Source organism: Sceloporus occidentalis, unplaced genomic scaffold (genome assembly GCF_023333645.1).
Source record: "Sceloporus occidentalis isolate IW3139 unplaced genomic scaffold, rSceOcc1.0.p SCAF_125, whole genome shotgun sequence".
NCBI lineage: Eukaryota > Metazoa > Chordata > Lepidosauria > Squamata > Phrynosomatidae > Sceloporus > Sceloporus occidentalis.
Genome location: NW_028317105.1, coordinates 837,043 through 854,251, shown reverse-complemented (window position 1 = coordinate 854,251; position 17,209 = coordinate 837,043). Strand labels below are relative to the sequence as shown.

General features: G+C 36.5%; 1 protein-coding gene across 2 annotated transcripts in view; it reads right to left on the bottom strand.

Annotated features, from left to right (window-relative positions):
- Nucleotides 1–17,209, bottom strand: part of LOC149281987 (kelch-like protein 4) — a 52,976-nt gene that overhangs the window by 9,628 nt on the left and 26,139 nt on the right. For both annotated transcript variants that reach the window (XM_089498755.1, XM_089498756.1), the window contains 4 exons: nucleotides 10,946–11,119; nucleotides 9,717–9,853; nucleotides 5,488–5,684; nucleotides 489–701 (listed from right to left, as the gene is read on the bottom strand). In XM_089498755.1, coding sequence (XP_089354881.1) covers nucleotides 489–701; nucleotides 5,488–5,684; nucleotides 9,717–9,853; nucleotides 10,946–11,119 — 721 coding nt within the window. The remainder of the gene's footprint in view (nucleotides 1–488; nucleotides 702–5,487; nucleotides 5,685–9,716; nucleotides 9,854–10,945; nucleotides 11,120–17,209) is intronic.

Sequence of the window (17,209 nt, the reverse complement as noted above, 5' to 3'; positions counted from 1 at the left end):
CAGTGCTAGGAATACCTAGGGATACCACTTTATGTTCCACGGGAATTCAACTATGATGTATTGTTTTACGTAAGAGAAACATGTCATTTACAGAAGCTTTATATTATCGGTATAACATTTTCTTTCTATGTAAGATAAGCTTATATAATACCTATGGTGTATTGCGCAACTGCACTTCATACATAAAAAGTGTTGGTACAGAAGAGACACGAAACCAGAACACAACCAAGCCAATCTTTCAAACCCTTGCCGGTAAAGGTTATCTTTGTATATGATTATGTCACAGGATGAAGCGATGAACTTATTGCAAATTTGTATCGCCCTCTCCCAAGGTAACAAGAAATTATGAAGGAAATGTATCAAACATAACTCCGCCATAGGCGAAGGAACGGTTTTCCGCCAAGCATCGCATTCACATTTTATATCCCGGAATAACTTAACATCTTCGAGTGGTTTCGAAATGACAGCACATCAACACAAGTACATACCTGCGGTGGAAGTAATGGAAGTCTTATATAGGAGAGAAGCATCCCAAGATCCTTCTGACGATATTGTACATCATATTTCACCCACTGCATTAACGCTTGAAATATAGTTTCTTCATCAGGAACGTTGATGTCATCGCTAGAAAGCAGTTTAGCAATTTCATGCGCAGGCAGTAGAAGAAATTCTTGGTTTCGTATCACCTCAATGAAATGTTCCTGGCAATAAAGGAGTGCTTATTACTCAACACAATAACTTCTAAATGAGCTATAGTTTATTTATTTAACCTTTTTTCCCCGTTGAGTAAAATAAAATGAAGACTCGTTTGATTTATAGAAGATATATAGAAAGACACTGTGAGTAGGTGGTTTATTTATTAGTATAGAAGATGGCGGATGGGAAGCAAGCATGGTTGGGCACCATACCTTCCCAAAGGGTTTATCTTCTATTTTAACCCCTAAACAAAATAGTGTTTATGGGTGGGATTCATACTTTCTCAAATTATTTTTTTAAATTATATTTATACCCTACCGGGCAAAGGACTGGTGTCAATAGATTATGAGTACTTTGCATGTAAGACAGATATTATCTGGTAACATTGAAAGTAGAAAACAGAAATCTATACATGGATAAAAGACAAGGTGAAAAGATGATAACGGTTTTACTGTTTATCTTCCAATCTCGCTCTGTCACATCTTTTTAAAATTATTATTTTTTTGCATGTTGCAAGACAACCAGACGCAAGACGCCAGTTTGTTCATTTTTTTAAATAAATTACATGTCCCATGCCTAATGTCCTGTATTACAGATGATGCTTACGAGCTATACAACATCTAACAATTGTACAAAAAAATTTGATTTATTCACTGTCAACACACGCTTCTGAAAATAAAAATGTAAATCAGAGGAACAGACCTGTAGGTGGATGGAAAGATAGAAAGACAGACAGACAAATGGATAAACAGATGGATGGATAGATAGACAGATAGATAGATAGACAGATAGATAGATAGACAGATAGATAGATAGATAGATAGATAGATAGATGATAGATAGATAGATAGATAGATAGATAGATAGATAGATAGATAGATGATAGATAGATAGATAGATAGATAGATAATACTCTGACACTTTAGTTCTAGAACATAACACCTTGCTTTGGCACTTCTCTTTAAATGGTTTAAATTTAGATGGATGGATGGATGGATGGATAGATAGATAGATAGATAGATAGATAGACAAATGGATAAACAGATGGATGGATAGATATATAGATAGATAGATAGATAGACAGACAGACAGACAGACAGACAGACAGACAGACAGATAGATAGATAGATAGATAGATAGATAGATAGATAGATAAATAGATAGATAGATAGATAGATAGATAGATAGATAGATAGATAGATGATAGATAGATAGATAGATAGATAGATAGATAGATAGATGATAGATAGATAGATAGATAGATAGATAGATAGATAGATAATACTCTGACACTTTAGTTCTAGAACATAACACCTTGCTTTGGCACTTCTCTTTAAAATGTTGTACTTTATTCTATTTTGATCTTTTGTACTATATCTTTTTTTTTCTCGTATTACTTCCTAAATCTGTTAAAATTATTTACTTTTCCTCTTTCTTTTTCACAAACCACGATCCATTTAACTAGCCTTTTCATACATGTTCTGTAATTTATGTATCATTCCGACCAGTAATTTGTAAAGAGACACGAGGACCACTTATTTTGCACCGCTGGGCAAGATTATTTACTAAGACAAACTCCACACACTCTTACTAACAATCAGAAACAGGCCTGTGTGTCCAAAGTTTGCCTCGTTTTTGGGGATTTTTTTTCTCTATGAGAATGTATATATAGGCTCTTTTTTGACAACTCAATAGAGGAGTGCATTCCAATTTAACTTATTTAAGGAATATTTATTTATTAAGATTTTAATTTTGCCGTCTTATGCATCTTTTTTTTTTCTATCCATAATCAGTCGCTGTAAATAATACTGAAGTAATTTCTGTTTGGTGCTAGTATCTCTAGTCACTGTGGGCCTGATGGCATTCATCAAATGTCATGATATTTTAAGCTTTTTCATTTTGTATCCATGTGGCATTTGACAAGACAGATACAGTGTTTCACAAACCAGAACTGGAAATCTCTGGTGTTTTAAATTGGAGATAGAGATCTTCGCAGCTCAAGTCGTATTCTTGGCTTTGTTTTTAAGTATGTATTGTGTAGTATTTAAAGTTATTAAGATAGGAGAACGAGTGATTCCTTGAAGCATCACGTTTCATCCAAAAAATTCAGCATTAAAAAAAAACAATTTCATTTCTATTACGGGAATAACAAATTATGTGTGAGAATACAATAAATACAGGCATATTCACTAAAGGGAGAGCTGTTAGGGAAGTTTGCAGTAGAGTTGTGGTTTTGACGTCTCCACCATTCTATTCATTACGACGGGCCAACAATGGTAAGTTTCTCCAGCTAGAATGGCTGAGCTGGTATAATGAATAATACAATATATAATGACACTGGAAAAAAGGTTGCTGATTTATCTATACCGGGTCAGCCAAGCTCTCCTTGAGGGTGAAGTTTACTAGGGTTGGTCCTTCATGATGTAAAGTGAAAGAGCTGAATCACAGCTCTCCTGCAGACTCTCCTGTCAAACCTCCCTTTAGTGAATAAACCCAAAATAGTTGGAGAGTCCTGTTGTCTTCCATACATAAGTAAATGACATAATAAACACATACCAATTAAAACAATAAAGCGTTTTTTAAAGTGTTTTTATAATTCTTGGTCAATTTCGTTGAATAATGGAATTACGTAGGATGCGCGTCTCTTAAAAAATTGTTGTTTTCATCTATATATATATTTGACCTCTACTGTAAATGTTAATGTACAGGTGCGTGAACAAAGGGGTAAATCGACAGTTATAATAGGCATCCGATCCACTCTTATATGTCCCGTAAAATCAGAAAAGTAAATCAGAGACGTGAAACCAATTTCTGCTGTCTGCTTACAGAACAGAGAGAGGGGTTATATAGTGGGGAAAAATATTAAAAGACATGATAGCAGATAATAAAACAGATATTATGATGTGAGATTTTATCATGTATCAAAGCGCTAATCTATTACAGATTATTCAAAGACATGACAGAGGGAGAGTAGCAATAAACTATTAATTTGTGTATATAACGCTATGATTGTAATGCTGTGATTTGTGTATATAACGCTATGATTGTAATGCTGTGATTTGTGTATATAACGCTATGATTGTAATGCTGTGATTTGTGTATATAACGCTATGATTGTAATGCTGTGATTTGTGTATATAACGCTATGATTTTAATTGTCTTATCAATTAAACAGTAATATAAATATGGAAAAGCGCACATTCTCATATTCTGGTATATCTGGCCAGTGTATGATATTCTACATTCAAATTTTGAATTGACGAAGAACTGGTGTATTTCACAAAATATATATATTAATCTAAGGCAGTTGGGATTTACCATTTGGATATAATTTTAAGACAACAAAGACTCGTTGACATGTTGTGCTTTCGCCAAATTGTCAGCTCGCCGATACGGTCCGTATCGATGTGCTGTTTAAATGCATTTATCCCGGAATCGATAGTAATTAAAACCTATACATATAACATTTTCTTTATTTTTCTTAACCCTTTGTCAGTAACTCTAAAATAAAAAAAATTTAAAAAAAAACAAACGTTGTCGAACATCTTGTGAGGATTCATTAAGAGCATCCTGTGTGCTATCTCTGGCCAGCAGATGAGCTTCGCTCGGACAAACAGACTGCTATTTCCATCCATCCAAAAGCCCCGAGCTTCCGGCTTCTATTATGTACCGCAGTTCAACACAGAGAGCAGGATGTGTCTTGAAAGACAAACATTCCCTGTGTTGGAAAATAGATGAGGTCCAATTGTAATGGTCACCGTGTTTTGCTCTTTCTATCTCCTATCTCGAGAGCGCAGAGATTCATTATACATGTCACGATGCAAAGAGAAAGTGTTACACTCACAGTGTGTTACAAAGAGTCACGGCGAACCCAGTAGCTGAAATCTTGATTGTATATCCTAGATAATAAAGCCCGCGGTAGGGCTGACATAGTGGACGGGATGATAATTCTTTCCAAAAATCTCCTTGTAAACGACATTTGGGGTAAAAACTGTTTTATTTGAGGGTACCGAGCAACTCTGAGTGAAAGTATAAAACATTTTCACCTTCACTGCCTTTTTAGTGGAAAAAAATTGACATAGAATTGTCGCGGACAAATATATTCCAAACTTACTTAAAGTCTGATGGTAACCCTGCAGTTTTTTCTGAAGTGATACTGCAGTTTTTTGGACATGAAAAAACTGCAATACTGCACTTTTACTGCAGTTTTACTGCATTTGTACTTCACTGTACTGCAGTATTACTGCACATTTACTGCACTTTTTTTTTATATTGCAAACCTACAGTTGTACTTCAATGTACCGCAGCTTTATTGCTTTTATACTTCCGTACAAAAATAACTGCAGTACAGTGAAGTACAAATGCAGTAAAACTGCAGTAAATGTGTAGTAATACTGCAGTAAATGTGAAATAATACTGCAGTAAATGTGAAATAATACTGCAGTAAATGTGAAATAATACTGCAGTAAATGTGAAATAATACTGCAGTAAAAGTGCAGTATTGCAGTTTTTTCATGTCCAAAAAACCGCAGTATTACTTCAGAAAAAACTGCAGTAATTTTTTTGTAAGGGAATGGAAAGGAAAATTAGTATTTGATGGGCCAACTATGTTTTAGCCAGGCCTGCATTGAGTCGCACTTCTCTACTCCTGATGACCTGGGCTAAGTCAACCATTGAGTTTGACCCTACACCAAATCATCCAGCCATACTATACATACTTCACTCAAGATATTCTACAAAGATTCTTTGACATGTTCCATGCCAGGTCACTCCAGTTCCAAGACATCTTACCATTGTATAGCTGTGGGCAACCCTCAGGAGCTCCATGCAGCCTTGGGCATCTCCAAACGACCGAATCCCTAAACAGTTTGATGGATGAAGCTGCTTCATGAGGAAATTGCAGCAGACTTCAATAACCTGGGGAAGCTGAAGGAGGCAGGCTGCAGCCAGCAAACTCTCAATCGTGTCCTCTTTTAGTTCTAAAATACCTATATTTTCAAAAGAAGGAGAGGGATGATAATAATGTGTTAGTGAATATATATAATGTATCCTCCATCTTTTAGAATGGGTAACAATGGTGTACACAAGCTTTTTAGATAAAATCTTGAAAAACAATATCCTTCTGTGTATTTCTTTTTTTGATGGCATTTTTTATAGAATTTTTTTTTTTTTAAATGTGAAATGACCGCTTTGTTACCACATCTGGTTATTTAATATGTAGTTTCTGGAGTCCTGAATTCTCAGACCGACGTTACATGTACGCCAAGTAAAATCTTATAAACAGAAACCAAATTAAAACAAGTCCTATCCATATTTTATGGTTGCTACTGTGATAAGACCACCTTTTAAATGTGGTGTCAGGGAATACGCTACTGACCTAAAAAAACAAACCAGAACCCGCCGTAAATTACATGGTTGGCATCTATGAAATATTAATTACATTTTCCGTTAAAGGTGTTATTCCACCTAGGATGCCTCAAACAATAACAGCAGATAAGTGCTGCATCATGTAAAGAGTTACAAAATACATTTCTCTGACATTCTATTTTTGGACCCAATGTCACTTAAAAATGCATTAAAACATTAAGTGAGATACTGGAGTTGTCATTGTTCCAAAGCCCACTTTTATGTATTACATCACTATTACATCACAACAGTCCGACATCCTACAACCACTCCCTGCCCCCTTTAAACTAGAAGACCTTCGAGCAAATGCCTCTTTTGTGATGTCAGAAACTGAACATATAAAGAGGCCAACAATAAAATGTCACATTGGTCGCAATTTCATTTTTATCCGAAAAGGGACAAACTGTAGAAACCCCTTGTATTAATACACGTTAACTGACTTTAGATAAATTAAATTATTAAAATATTTCTTAATGTGACCAAATGCTAAAGTCAATCATCTTATTATTTTTTTTAAGCCTTTATTTAATCATAATAAAGCCTATGTCTGAAACAACTTTGTTTTACTACGCGACAATAAAATTCAAGAATTAATCAAAACACATGAGGTCTTTGGAATGTATGTGTTTCTTCCCACTTCATTCTTTTCTGTTTTAACTCGAAAATTGATAAAATTCATACAAAAGCAGCACTTTACCTCCCTCAGAAATTTCAGGTTGCTTTCATTATAGCGTAAAGCGCCAATTTGTTCACAAAAGAAAAAAAAATGTTCTAAAACACACAAAAAGGTGTGAAACCGTTAAAAGGTGTTTTATTCATCTCTGCGGGGGTTCCAGAAAATGAAACAAAAAATATTTTTTTGCATTATTTTCAGAAAACAAATGTGGATTCATAACCCTTGATGTAAGGGTGGTGTAGTTTCATTTAAATTAATTTTGTTAAATCTTTTTTATTATTATTTAATTTTGATTGACAGTTTTCTCAGATACCCATAAATCCTTTGTGAATTACGAAGAGCTGACCCTTTACTGCCAATAAGGATCAAAAGTTACGCATCTGGAGGCTATAAAATGCCTTTAAAAAAAAAGTTTTTGTGAAATTACCGGCTTTTTAGAAAGTAATAAATAGTATTAAACTAGGTGTTTTACATTTGACATTTCGGAAAGGTTATGCTGTTACAGTAATGGCCCATCATCGGTTGATTTGCTATGTTTTAGTTCTTGTTTGTTTGAAGGAGTTTTATGATTTTATAAATTTGATAAATAACTTTTTTTTTTCCAAAAAGGCACTTGACCTTTACACCATCTGCAAAAGCCGACCTTTCAGATTTGAGTTGAAGACGATGCCCTTTTTTGGGCTAACAAATAAAAACAAGATGTAGAGAATCAAGCGAGATTTTGTAATCTCAAACGTTTCTTCTTAATGACATATAGTTGTTTCCCATAATTTTTTTGTATCAAAGTCCGGAAGTGTTCGGTATCTGAAACCATTTGCAATACCTGCTTTTATAGAATCCTTCGATATCCTCAATGGGTTATTTTTTGTTGGCCAATTTCCCTAACACAGGAGCCCATTTACCCTGGTGGATAAACATGCCAGCTTCACATAAGCTAGGACTAGTACCAAGACAGCTGCTGTTCTTACATAATAGTAGCAAGCTTCCCGTGGAAGATTATTGTCTATTCATAAATACTCTGGTTCTCTGCCAAAATGTTCGACAAACTGGGATGTCTTCTGAGTGGTAACAATGGTCGCATTCGTAGATTTTCTCAGATAAACACAGTGCTGTAGTTTATAGCATCTTCATCATTATTCATGTTTTGTGCAATTCTAGGTTCAGTGTCTTCGCTACTGATGATCAAACTGCGAATCCACCAGATTACGATTCCCATCATGATAAACTAAATCAGCTGTACTTGATAAATTCAAATTTTTTCATTTTTTTTAACAATATTCTTACATTAGAAACCACAAAAAAAGTTTTATTTAGTTATAAACTATATGGGCCAGGGACCTGTTTTTTATTGATATAATCTAACTGTAACATTGTAACAAGGTTTGTCGGTGCTGGTATACTGGTAACTAAGTCAATGGAAGGATACTTCCGGTTCCAAGAAATTGTCTATAGACCTGGACCCAGCTTGATTTGTAAATAATTAATCTATGTACTCTATCTAGTCATGTATCTAAGTGAAGCGGTCTGGATGGCAGCACGGAGAACTGAAGTTAAATGTAGAGTCGTAGAGTTACTAACCTTGGACAAGCAAGTTCAATAGTTTTGTAGATCACAGAAAGACTTTGGCATAGTTACAACATTTCAAATAAGATAAAACATGCGTGAACTGGGCTTCATAGGGATTAAAATTGCACTAATTAATTCATGATTATTGATTGAGTGCGATGTGAAGCTTTTTAATGTCTACCCTGTAAAGCCTTGGGTTTAAGAAATATTGGATTTTGTTAATCTGCATGAGAGCGTTTATGTTGAAACAGTGAGTTCCGTACTATCTCGCTTCATTCTTCATTTTAGCAAATTCCATTAGCATAAAACTAAGCATTCAGCTTTTTTGGTTTAAAAAAAACCTGATTCATCCCATTCTTTGTTTTAGATTTAACTTGCTTTCCAGAGGGCATGCGTTTAATCTTCCTACAAAGATTAATAGGCAGGTGTATTTCTTTTTTTTTCTGCTGATAGGACTCTACAAAGGCTTTGTTCTAGAGAGCTCTGACTTGAATCATTGATGTTGACAATTGGATAAGCTGGACTTGAGTCAAACAATACTTAAAATGCTCTGTAATCCTGACATACTGCAGGTATTACAGATGACAAGACGTACAGAATTTAGTAAAGGCGGTAAAAGTTTTCTTAACAAACTCTACAAAGTATAACAAAGCGGAACAAACATAAATATAGCGTTCTTTTAAAAAAAACGCCTAACTTTATAGAAAATGTTGGATTCCCTCAATATGTCTGAAAAGGAAGAGTGTTCATTTTTAGTTTAAAAAAAAATATAATTTGGCTTTCTATTTGTTGGGATGCCATCAGGGGTGCATTAAGGACGATAGACGAGGAGCGCTGCTTGGCAGAAAGGTTGCTTGGACAGATTAGAGATACAGTATTCCTTTGGACTGTTTCACAAAGCAGTGAAAGAGAAACAATACAAATGATGTACTTCCATTGGAATATACCTGCATTATCTCTGGTATAGAGCATGATATCTGGACACATAGGGACAACGCCATGTTTATATTTGGCACTTGCCTAGGTCTAACTCAGGGCATATTTGATTTACAGTATTATAATAATAATAATAACAGACTAAACACAACCAGACCCAAATTTCTGGATATCCCTGTCTGGCGCACAGGTGGCTCAAAAAAAAAAAAAATGAAAGAAACCAACTAACGCACCTGAGCTCAAACAGGGATAACCAGGTCCTCAAGGCCTGATTCTGGGTTCTCCTGATTAAGAAGAATAAAGTGTAATTCCTACTGTCTTATGTAAAAACATTAACAAAAACAGGTTGTGGATAACCTGGCACCCTACTATTAGCCATATAGAGTTATAAATGCTCATGTGCATAGATAACATTCCGAAAGAGATCATGCAGTACCTGTGTAAGCATAATGTACAAGGGCTTTGAGGGCATCTGGGTCTACACCTTCCATTTTTATCTCCTCTTCCTTCGCTTCACGCACGTCATTCGTAAACATCGCAGCAAAGTAATCCGACACAGCACTTAAAACCAACCTTGAAACATAAACATTACAATAGAATGTAAGATTGTTCAGAATCTCATGGGGTTTCTATTATAGTTTTTATTTAACCAAACAACCGTTTCCTCAGAAGCGGGACAATATAGCGGTGCAGAAACGAAAAATATAATAATCAAATTTTGGTGCCTATGTTATTTACAGAGAGTTTAGACTGTATATTGTAATAGTGCTTGTTATTTTTTTTTTCACCGTTCGGAAGAATGAATAGACCGTTACTAATTTTACCTAAAGGAATTCCTTCATAGCCACGCCAAAGAAAAATAAGACTATTTCTTCTCGTGTAGACTTTTAAAGGGATGATATGTGGTCTTAAATTATGCATTACATTTATCTACAACTATTAAGAATTACCATAGCTATTATAGAACATATGAAGGCTGGCCAATAACCAGAAATGAAGGAAGAGGGTATTCTATTCTGCATCTCTGCCCTCAACTGCTAACGGTTTAGGGTACAAAAAATCATTGATGGCAGGACTGGGGATGATGAGGCCCTGACATTTTAAGGCTGGTGGCCACCAATTAAGGTGCGTTTGGCTGCCTGCTGATTATGAAAGGCCGTATGTTACGTTTTTAGGCTCACGCAAAACGTGGCCCGGGCATATCCAGCAGGTGGCCGCACACTGAAGTGTATGGAGCGCCTTCAGCCAGCGGTCCACCAGGCATTTGCCCAGGGCCACTCCGACCCTGATTGTCTTCTACAAGGAACATGCAGTATTGAAGTTGGAAACATTACAATGTTAGAGGCCAACACATGCTGTACATAAATAAAATTCGATTAAAAAAATTGGGTATATCAAATCGGCCTACAAGGACCAACAGAGGCTTTCCACTGCTTCGTTATCCATAATCCAATGGTGGGATCTAACACGATATAGATAACGGAAATAGATGCCTTCTCAGAGTACATGTTCTCACTTTTTGATACAGTTTGATATGGCCATTCCTGCCTCATTGGTTGGGTAGCTCTCAATCCATTGGTTGCGTGGCACCAAAGAGGTCTATCACACAGTGCATGGCAAACCTTTCTCTTCGTGTTGTCATCAAATTTAAATTACGGAAACTACCTGTGAGCAGGGATTTTGTGGTTTCCCGCAATAAGTAGAACATCGCACAGTTGTTTTTGTTGGAGGTAGTTTTCCATCTTGCGGAAAGTCTGCTCTGCATGGTTAATGGATTGAAAATACTCATCGGAACCAGTAGAGGTCATTCTATTAGGAGATCCACCAGAAACCGGAATCCTGCAAAGGCAATAAGTCACAAAAATCAATCATTTTAGTTAACACTGTTGTCTGTGAGTTATCAAGTGAGCTTTAAACTGTGTTATCAGGTCAGACAAAAAAAACTTATTTCTGTGTCAGCTGCAGTTAACATTTTAATTAGGTTTTAAAGCGCTGGCAATGTCTTTATCCACACCTGTTGTCTACAAAGTGACCTAAATTAGCTTGCATTAGAAAAAAAAGAAATTATTAGCATTGAAACACTATTGGATTTTAGGGTTGTTCTTCAAAATTTGTTTAGTTAGATACCTTAAAATACTTTTCTTAATAAAGTCTATTCTTTCTACTTTATTTAACCTTTAAGCCTTTCCATACATATATAATTACTTAATTTATTATGTTGTTGTTCTCCCCAAAAACCCTTGAACCAACAAATTAAATAAACACATAAATTAAGTAATTATTTAATTAATTAATAATCCTTCTAACTGATATATATATATATATATATATATATATATATATATATATATATATATATATATATAAGGCTGAACTCAATTAAATGGGTTACTAATATGATACAGTATTGTGAAAGTCAATAAGTATCCCGGCTATCGTAATTCTTCTAATGCAGCAAAGCCTGTATGTTGTTATTTCCCCTTGTGCTTCATAATGTATCAAACATTTGCTTTTTAAAATAATAAAAAAAAATAATAATGTGTATTTTCAATTCATTACATGAATATTAGGGGCTTTTTCATACGTATCTATGCTGTCTATGTTGTTTTGTGCTCTTCTTTAGAGTCTTTGTATTTTTGTTGTCTAATTCAGAAAAAAATGACAAAACGCTCAGGTAATGCAGTAAAAAAACTACTTTAATGCACATCTTGACGGCTGAACCCAAACAAATCACTAATGTTTCGGAGCAACCAAGCTCCTTTATCAAAGCGTACAGCTCATTATTGTTGTCTGTTGATTGAGGTTGTCTTTTTGTCTTTATGTTAGCGTTTGACTCTAAAATGCATTTAAAAATTCAAAGCTTGTGAAACTAGAATTCCTGGAAACAGAAGACGGCAGCTTGTACCCGTCAGAAGGAAGACTCATGTTTAATAGATGTTGCCAAACAATGGAGCTATGGTATGCTCGAAGAACAATGGATCTACGGTAGGCTTGAAGAATAAACTTACAGCCATGATTTTTTCCCAACGTTATGTACACTAGCCTGTTTTATCAGCAGTCGTACGGTTGGGTTATTGGTTTTTTTTCTTCTGGATTGGGTTATTAGGCAGTCAGATACCATAGCTTCTGGCAAACTTCTCCATTCTTCCATAGCTTAAATGATATGGAACATTAATGTCAAACTGACAGCCCCCAGACATGGGTTTTTAACATAGTACATCATTAATTTGATGGTTTCCCCCCCCAGCAGCCTTTGCTTCTGATTGATATGCATTCCTCCACATTAAATAACCGGTCAACAATGGCGCTGTGCGTCTCTAGAAGAAGTTGGCCCCTTAGGCCCAAGGACAGATCACAGAAACTAAAATCATAAAATCGTATGATAACGTTTGTGATAGAACATATTTAATATATATATATATTTGTGTGCGATACAGCTAGCATAATACACAACTCAAATATCCTACTGTTAAAGTTAGTCTACTGGTGACCTTTACCCTCATCTGTTTATTTAGTATACCAGATCCTTTCTTCTTCTAATACCAAGTAAGTTTAGTGTTTAATGTGGTGTGTATTTCTTCTTTTTTTTTTATTTAGCTCTAGATATAAACGATCAAGTTCAGAAGAGTAAAGTCTTTATTGCCTATTCTGATATTAAATCTCCAAATATCTCCAATCTATACTTTACCTTTTTACCCTGTTCTTGGTGAAAACAATCAAAGTTAATATCCAGAGGCTAATACAGAATTTTATTTTTAAATTAAATAGGTTTTCTGGAATCTATTGGGCTGATCAATCAATTATTCACCGCGCTTGAAAGCTACGCTAGAGGGAACACTGGATCATATTCATAAATAAGTCAAACCGGGAGCACCTTGCCCCCGTAGGTTCTGCAATATCTTTTCCTCCCTTAGGTTACTCTACGACACGCTGATTGTCGATCTTTCTTCTAGCGGCAATAATCCATACCAAAGAAGAAAGAAATATATTGGTTATTAAGGTGGGAGTTCTTGTTGGTCTTAACGATTCTCCTCAGGGCAATCTCATTTCAAATAAGACGCAATAAGCATATCTTTTGGTACACTAATTATGTCTACCCTACAGCTGGCAGCAGGTTGAGTTGTTGTAAGGACCAGCATTATTCTTTCTTTTGAGAAAAAAAAATATATAACTGTACACACATCAATAGAGCAGATTTTAGCTGGATCTGCATGTTTCTATGTATTGGAATCTCGGTTATTAAATGAATACATAGTATCCCTCTACAGGCAATAGAACACAGAATATTTTTTATTGCAACCATGCCTTCCTTGTGGAAACTCTGTATCAGAGGCGTAAATAGACCATGTTCCTTTTCAAAATAAGACTAGAATGATTTTCTTCTTACATGGATTTTTAGTCTATTCATCAACAATGAATAGAGCTGATCACCAACGTTTGTTTAAAGAGAAACACACGGTATGGTTTATTTATTATTAATTTCACTTAGTTTTCACTTAGTTTTGATATAATGAAGCATTTATGATTGCTGTTTTACATGTTCCTTACATGCCAACCTCCACTGGAGCTTTGGAGGTAGAGTGTCACTCGCGCAACTGCGCATTCACACAATTCTGCACATGGACAGTATGCATTCTCCAGGGCTGGTTAAAATCAGGACCGCTGGATTCGGGAACGCGGGATGGAGGCAGAGCTTGGATGGACAGCAGGATAGAGGGGCAAAATTGGTTGGGAGGCATGAATGTTCTTGCCCTGCTATGGGGAAAAAAGTAGACTTGGGCACCAGGGGGCTCTTCGTGTTCGTCTTCGTGCTCGTCTTTGGGGGAAAAAAAAATCTTCGTATTCCGCGAATATTCGCCTGTTCCTGTCTTCTCTTCAGGTGAATATTCATGGACATTCTTCGTGTTCGTTTTTTCTTCGTTTTTGCCGGTTAAGGGGTTAATACGGGGTTAACGCGTACCACAGCAGCTCTGGCGCCAGGAGTTTAAATGTCCGTATGATCAACTCTATTGGTCGTCAGCAGGGGACTCGTCTGCCATTGGTTGATGGCAGGCGAGCCCCCTGCTGGCGACCAATAAGGTCGCTCGTACAGACTGTTAAACTCCTGGTGCCGTAACTTGTCCGGCAGGTCCCACTGGTCTCCCTGTTCTATCATTTATTAACTGATAGAACAGGGAGACCAGTGGGATGTGCCGGACAAGTTGCTTCATTAGGGGTTAACTTTTTAAAGTCTGTACGAGCGACTCTGTTGGTCGGTCGTACAGACTTTTAAAACCGCAACGCTGCAACTTACCCTGCAGATCCCACTGGGCTCTCTGTTCTATCAGTAAAATGTCCGTACAAGCGACCAATAAAGTCGCTTGTACGGACATTTAACTGATAGAACAGGGAGACCAGTGGGATCTGCCGGGTAAGTTGCAGCATTGGGGTTAACTTTTCAACTTTCATTAGGGGTTAACTTTTTTTTTAAAGGGTTAAGGGGCCGTGCGAGTGAGCCTATTGGTTGCTTGCACGGCCCTTTAACCTAGCGGAAATCCATAGGTTTGCTGTCAGGGGTTACAACTTATAAAGGCCGTGCGAGTGAGCCTATTGGTCACCTGCAATTGGTTGATGCCAAAGGAGGTCCCTGTAGGCGACCAATAGGCTCATTCGCACTGCCCTGTAACCTGCGAACCTGCGGATTTCCACTTCCGTGAACTGCCGCGATGCCGCGAAGACAGGGTAAGTTAGAAGGGGGGAGAATGGTAGACGAACACGAAGACGATCACGAAATCTTCATGGTGTGTGTCTTCGTCTTCGCCTACGTTTTACCACCGCTGTCTTCTCTTCGGCGTGTCTTCGGAACGAACACGAAAACGCACTCTTCATGTTCGTTTTCATGTTCGCCCAAAGACGAATGCACAAGTCTAGAAAAAAGTGACCAAAGCATTTTAAGGCCGGCTACTGCTAAATGATGTATGTGCAGCCGCCATCTTGCTATACCATAATGCTACATGAACACACTAAGTACTGATCTTACTGCCTTGGGGTAAATGCTCTTAAAAACACAGAATGCCCCTGTAACTAATGAAGGTCCAAGGGTAAAGACTTAAAATACTTTATTATTGTCATAAACAACCATTTGTGTGCTTTTCAAATGGGGAAGTCAACCAAAAATCACGAGTGCCTGTAATGGCTGCCTGCAGGTCAACAGATAAAATGACATTTATTGGAACAAAATTAAACAAAACCCACTCTTTTTCGCTTTTATTTATCCATTACTATTTACAGCACTGAACGACATGATACTTAATGCTTGAAGAAAAATAATTACTTTTACATTTTAACTTGCAAAAGTTGGGGGGGGGGGTTTAAATTTTCATAATAGGTGATAGTTTCATCATTTTTAGAAAATGGGGCATTTCCTATGTGGAATTCGAGGGATAATAGTGGAGGAGTCAATTTTGCTGTTGTCTGCTCAAATCTAAATTGACAGCAATGAATTGGGGTCTTGGAAAAAATCACCCTCCAAATGTGTTTTCCCTTATGTATGCCCCCAGAGAAATGTAAATGCCCCCCCCCCCGTAGCCATCCATGACATGCACCATTCAGAATGCAAATTAATGGTTCTAAGCTCATTTACAAAAAAATTACACAAGATTCACGACTGAGTAGAAGTGAACAGGAGGACACAATATATCATAACAGACCTCATTTTAATGCTAGCGTCTATTTAAATTGGGCAGCTAATTGACAGTTCATTATCTCACTTCTTTATTAAGGTTAATATGCTAATGATAATGGGTTGCTTTATTATGACTAATATTTAATGAAGTACAAATGAGGACAGTTAACTGGGACAGTTATGAGACTGAATTTCTTTGTAACAGAAATAACCTACTGACAACGCAGAGAATTTCTTTAGTCGGTCTTCACAGCAAACTAAATGTAAAATAAGGTACAGAATGGAATATTAATAGAATAATCTACTCCCCTAACTTTAAATTTCTCAAGACCAGTGACATTAGCTGCATTAACTTTGATTACATTCAAACCATCCTTACCTAAGCAGCCACTCACCTTCTGTCTCAATCCCCGTCTAAGCTCACAAGAGCAGGACCCTCTCCTTCCTCTGTACTCTTATGCCTTGTGTGTGCTCATGTTATTTTCAATTTAAAATGTATATTTAAACATTTATTATTCGCACATTGAGCTAGAAATACAAAAACTGCTGGTACCAGATAAAACAAAAATCTAATGCAAAATAGAATGTAAAGATTATATCCCCTACTGTTTTTTCTATCAAAACTACCAAAAAACACCCTAGTAGCCGTCACTACATGCATAGATATGTATTTAGGGAAAATCACTGGATATAGGAGGATTTTTGGTCACTGTTGATACAGAAATAAATGTATGTTTGTTCCCAGAGAACATAATCGAAAGTTTGTGACTCATAGAGTGAGATGTAGACTCACAAATCCAGACACCACTTATGGTCCATGCATCAGAGGACCTCTTGAGGGATCACCATTAGTCATATGTAAAGACCCAAAACTAGAACTATTACAAAGAGCCCATAAAAAACACAACAGTGGCAACATTTTAGAAACAACCAGATTCCACATCAGACTGAATCAGGTCTTAAGGAGATCTCCATATCAGAAACTTTCTGGTCTGCATAACTATTTCTTTGGTTATGGTTACAAAAAACTCCTACACTTTGGAAGCTTCTGTTAAATCTTGATCAATAAAGGGTTTTATTGTTGCAGAAGCAGTATTAAAATTGAAATTCATTTGGGATTAAACCATGAAACCATTGGCGTTATCATAAAGGCTTTGCGGGCTCCTGCTCATGATCAGCGCTCTGAGATTGATTTATTGAACGAGAAGCTCATAGTAGTTTCCCAGCTGGGCAAAAAGCAGGAGTCGGCCTCCTTCATTCCGACA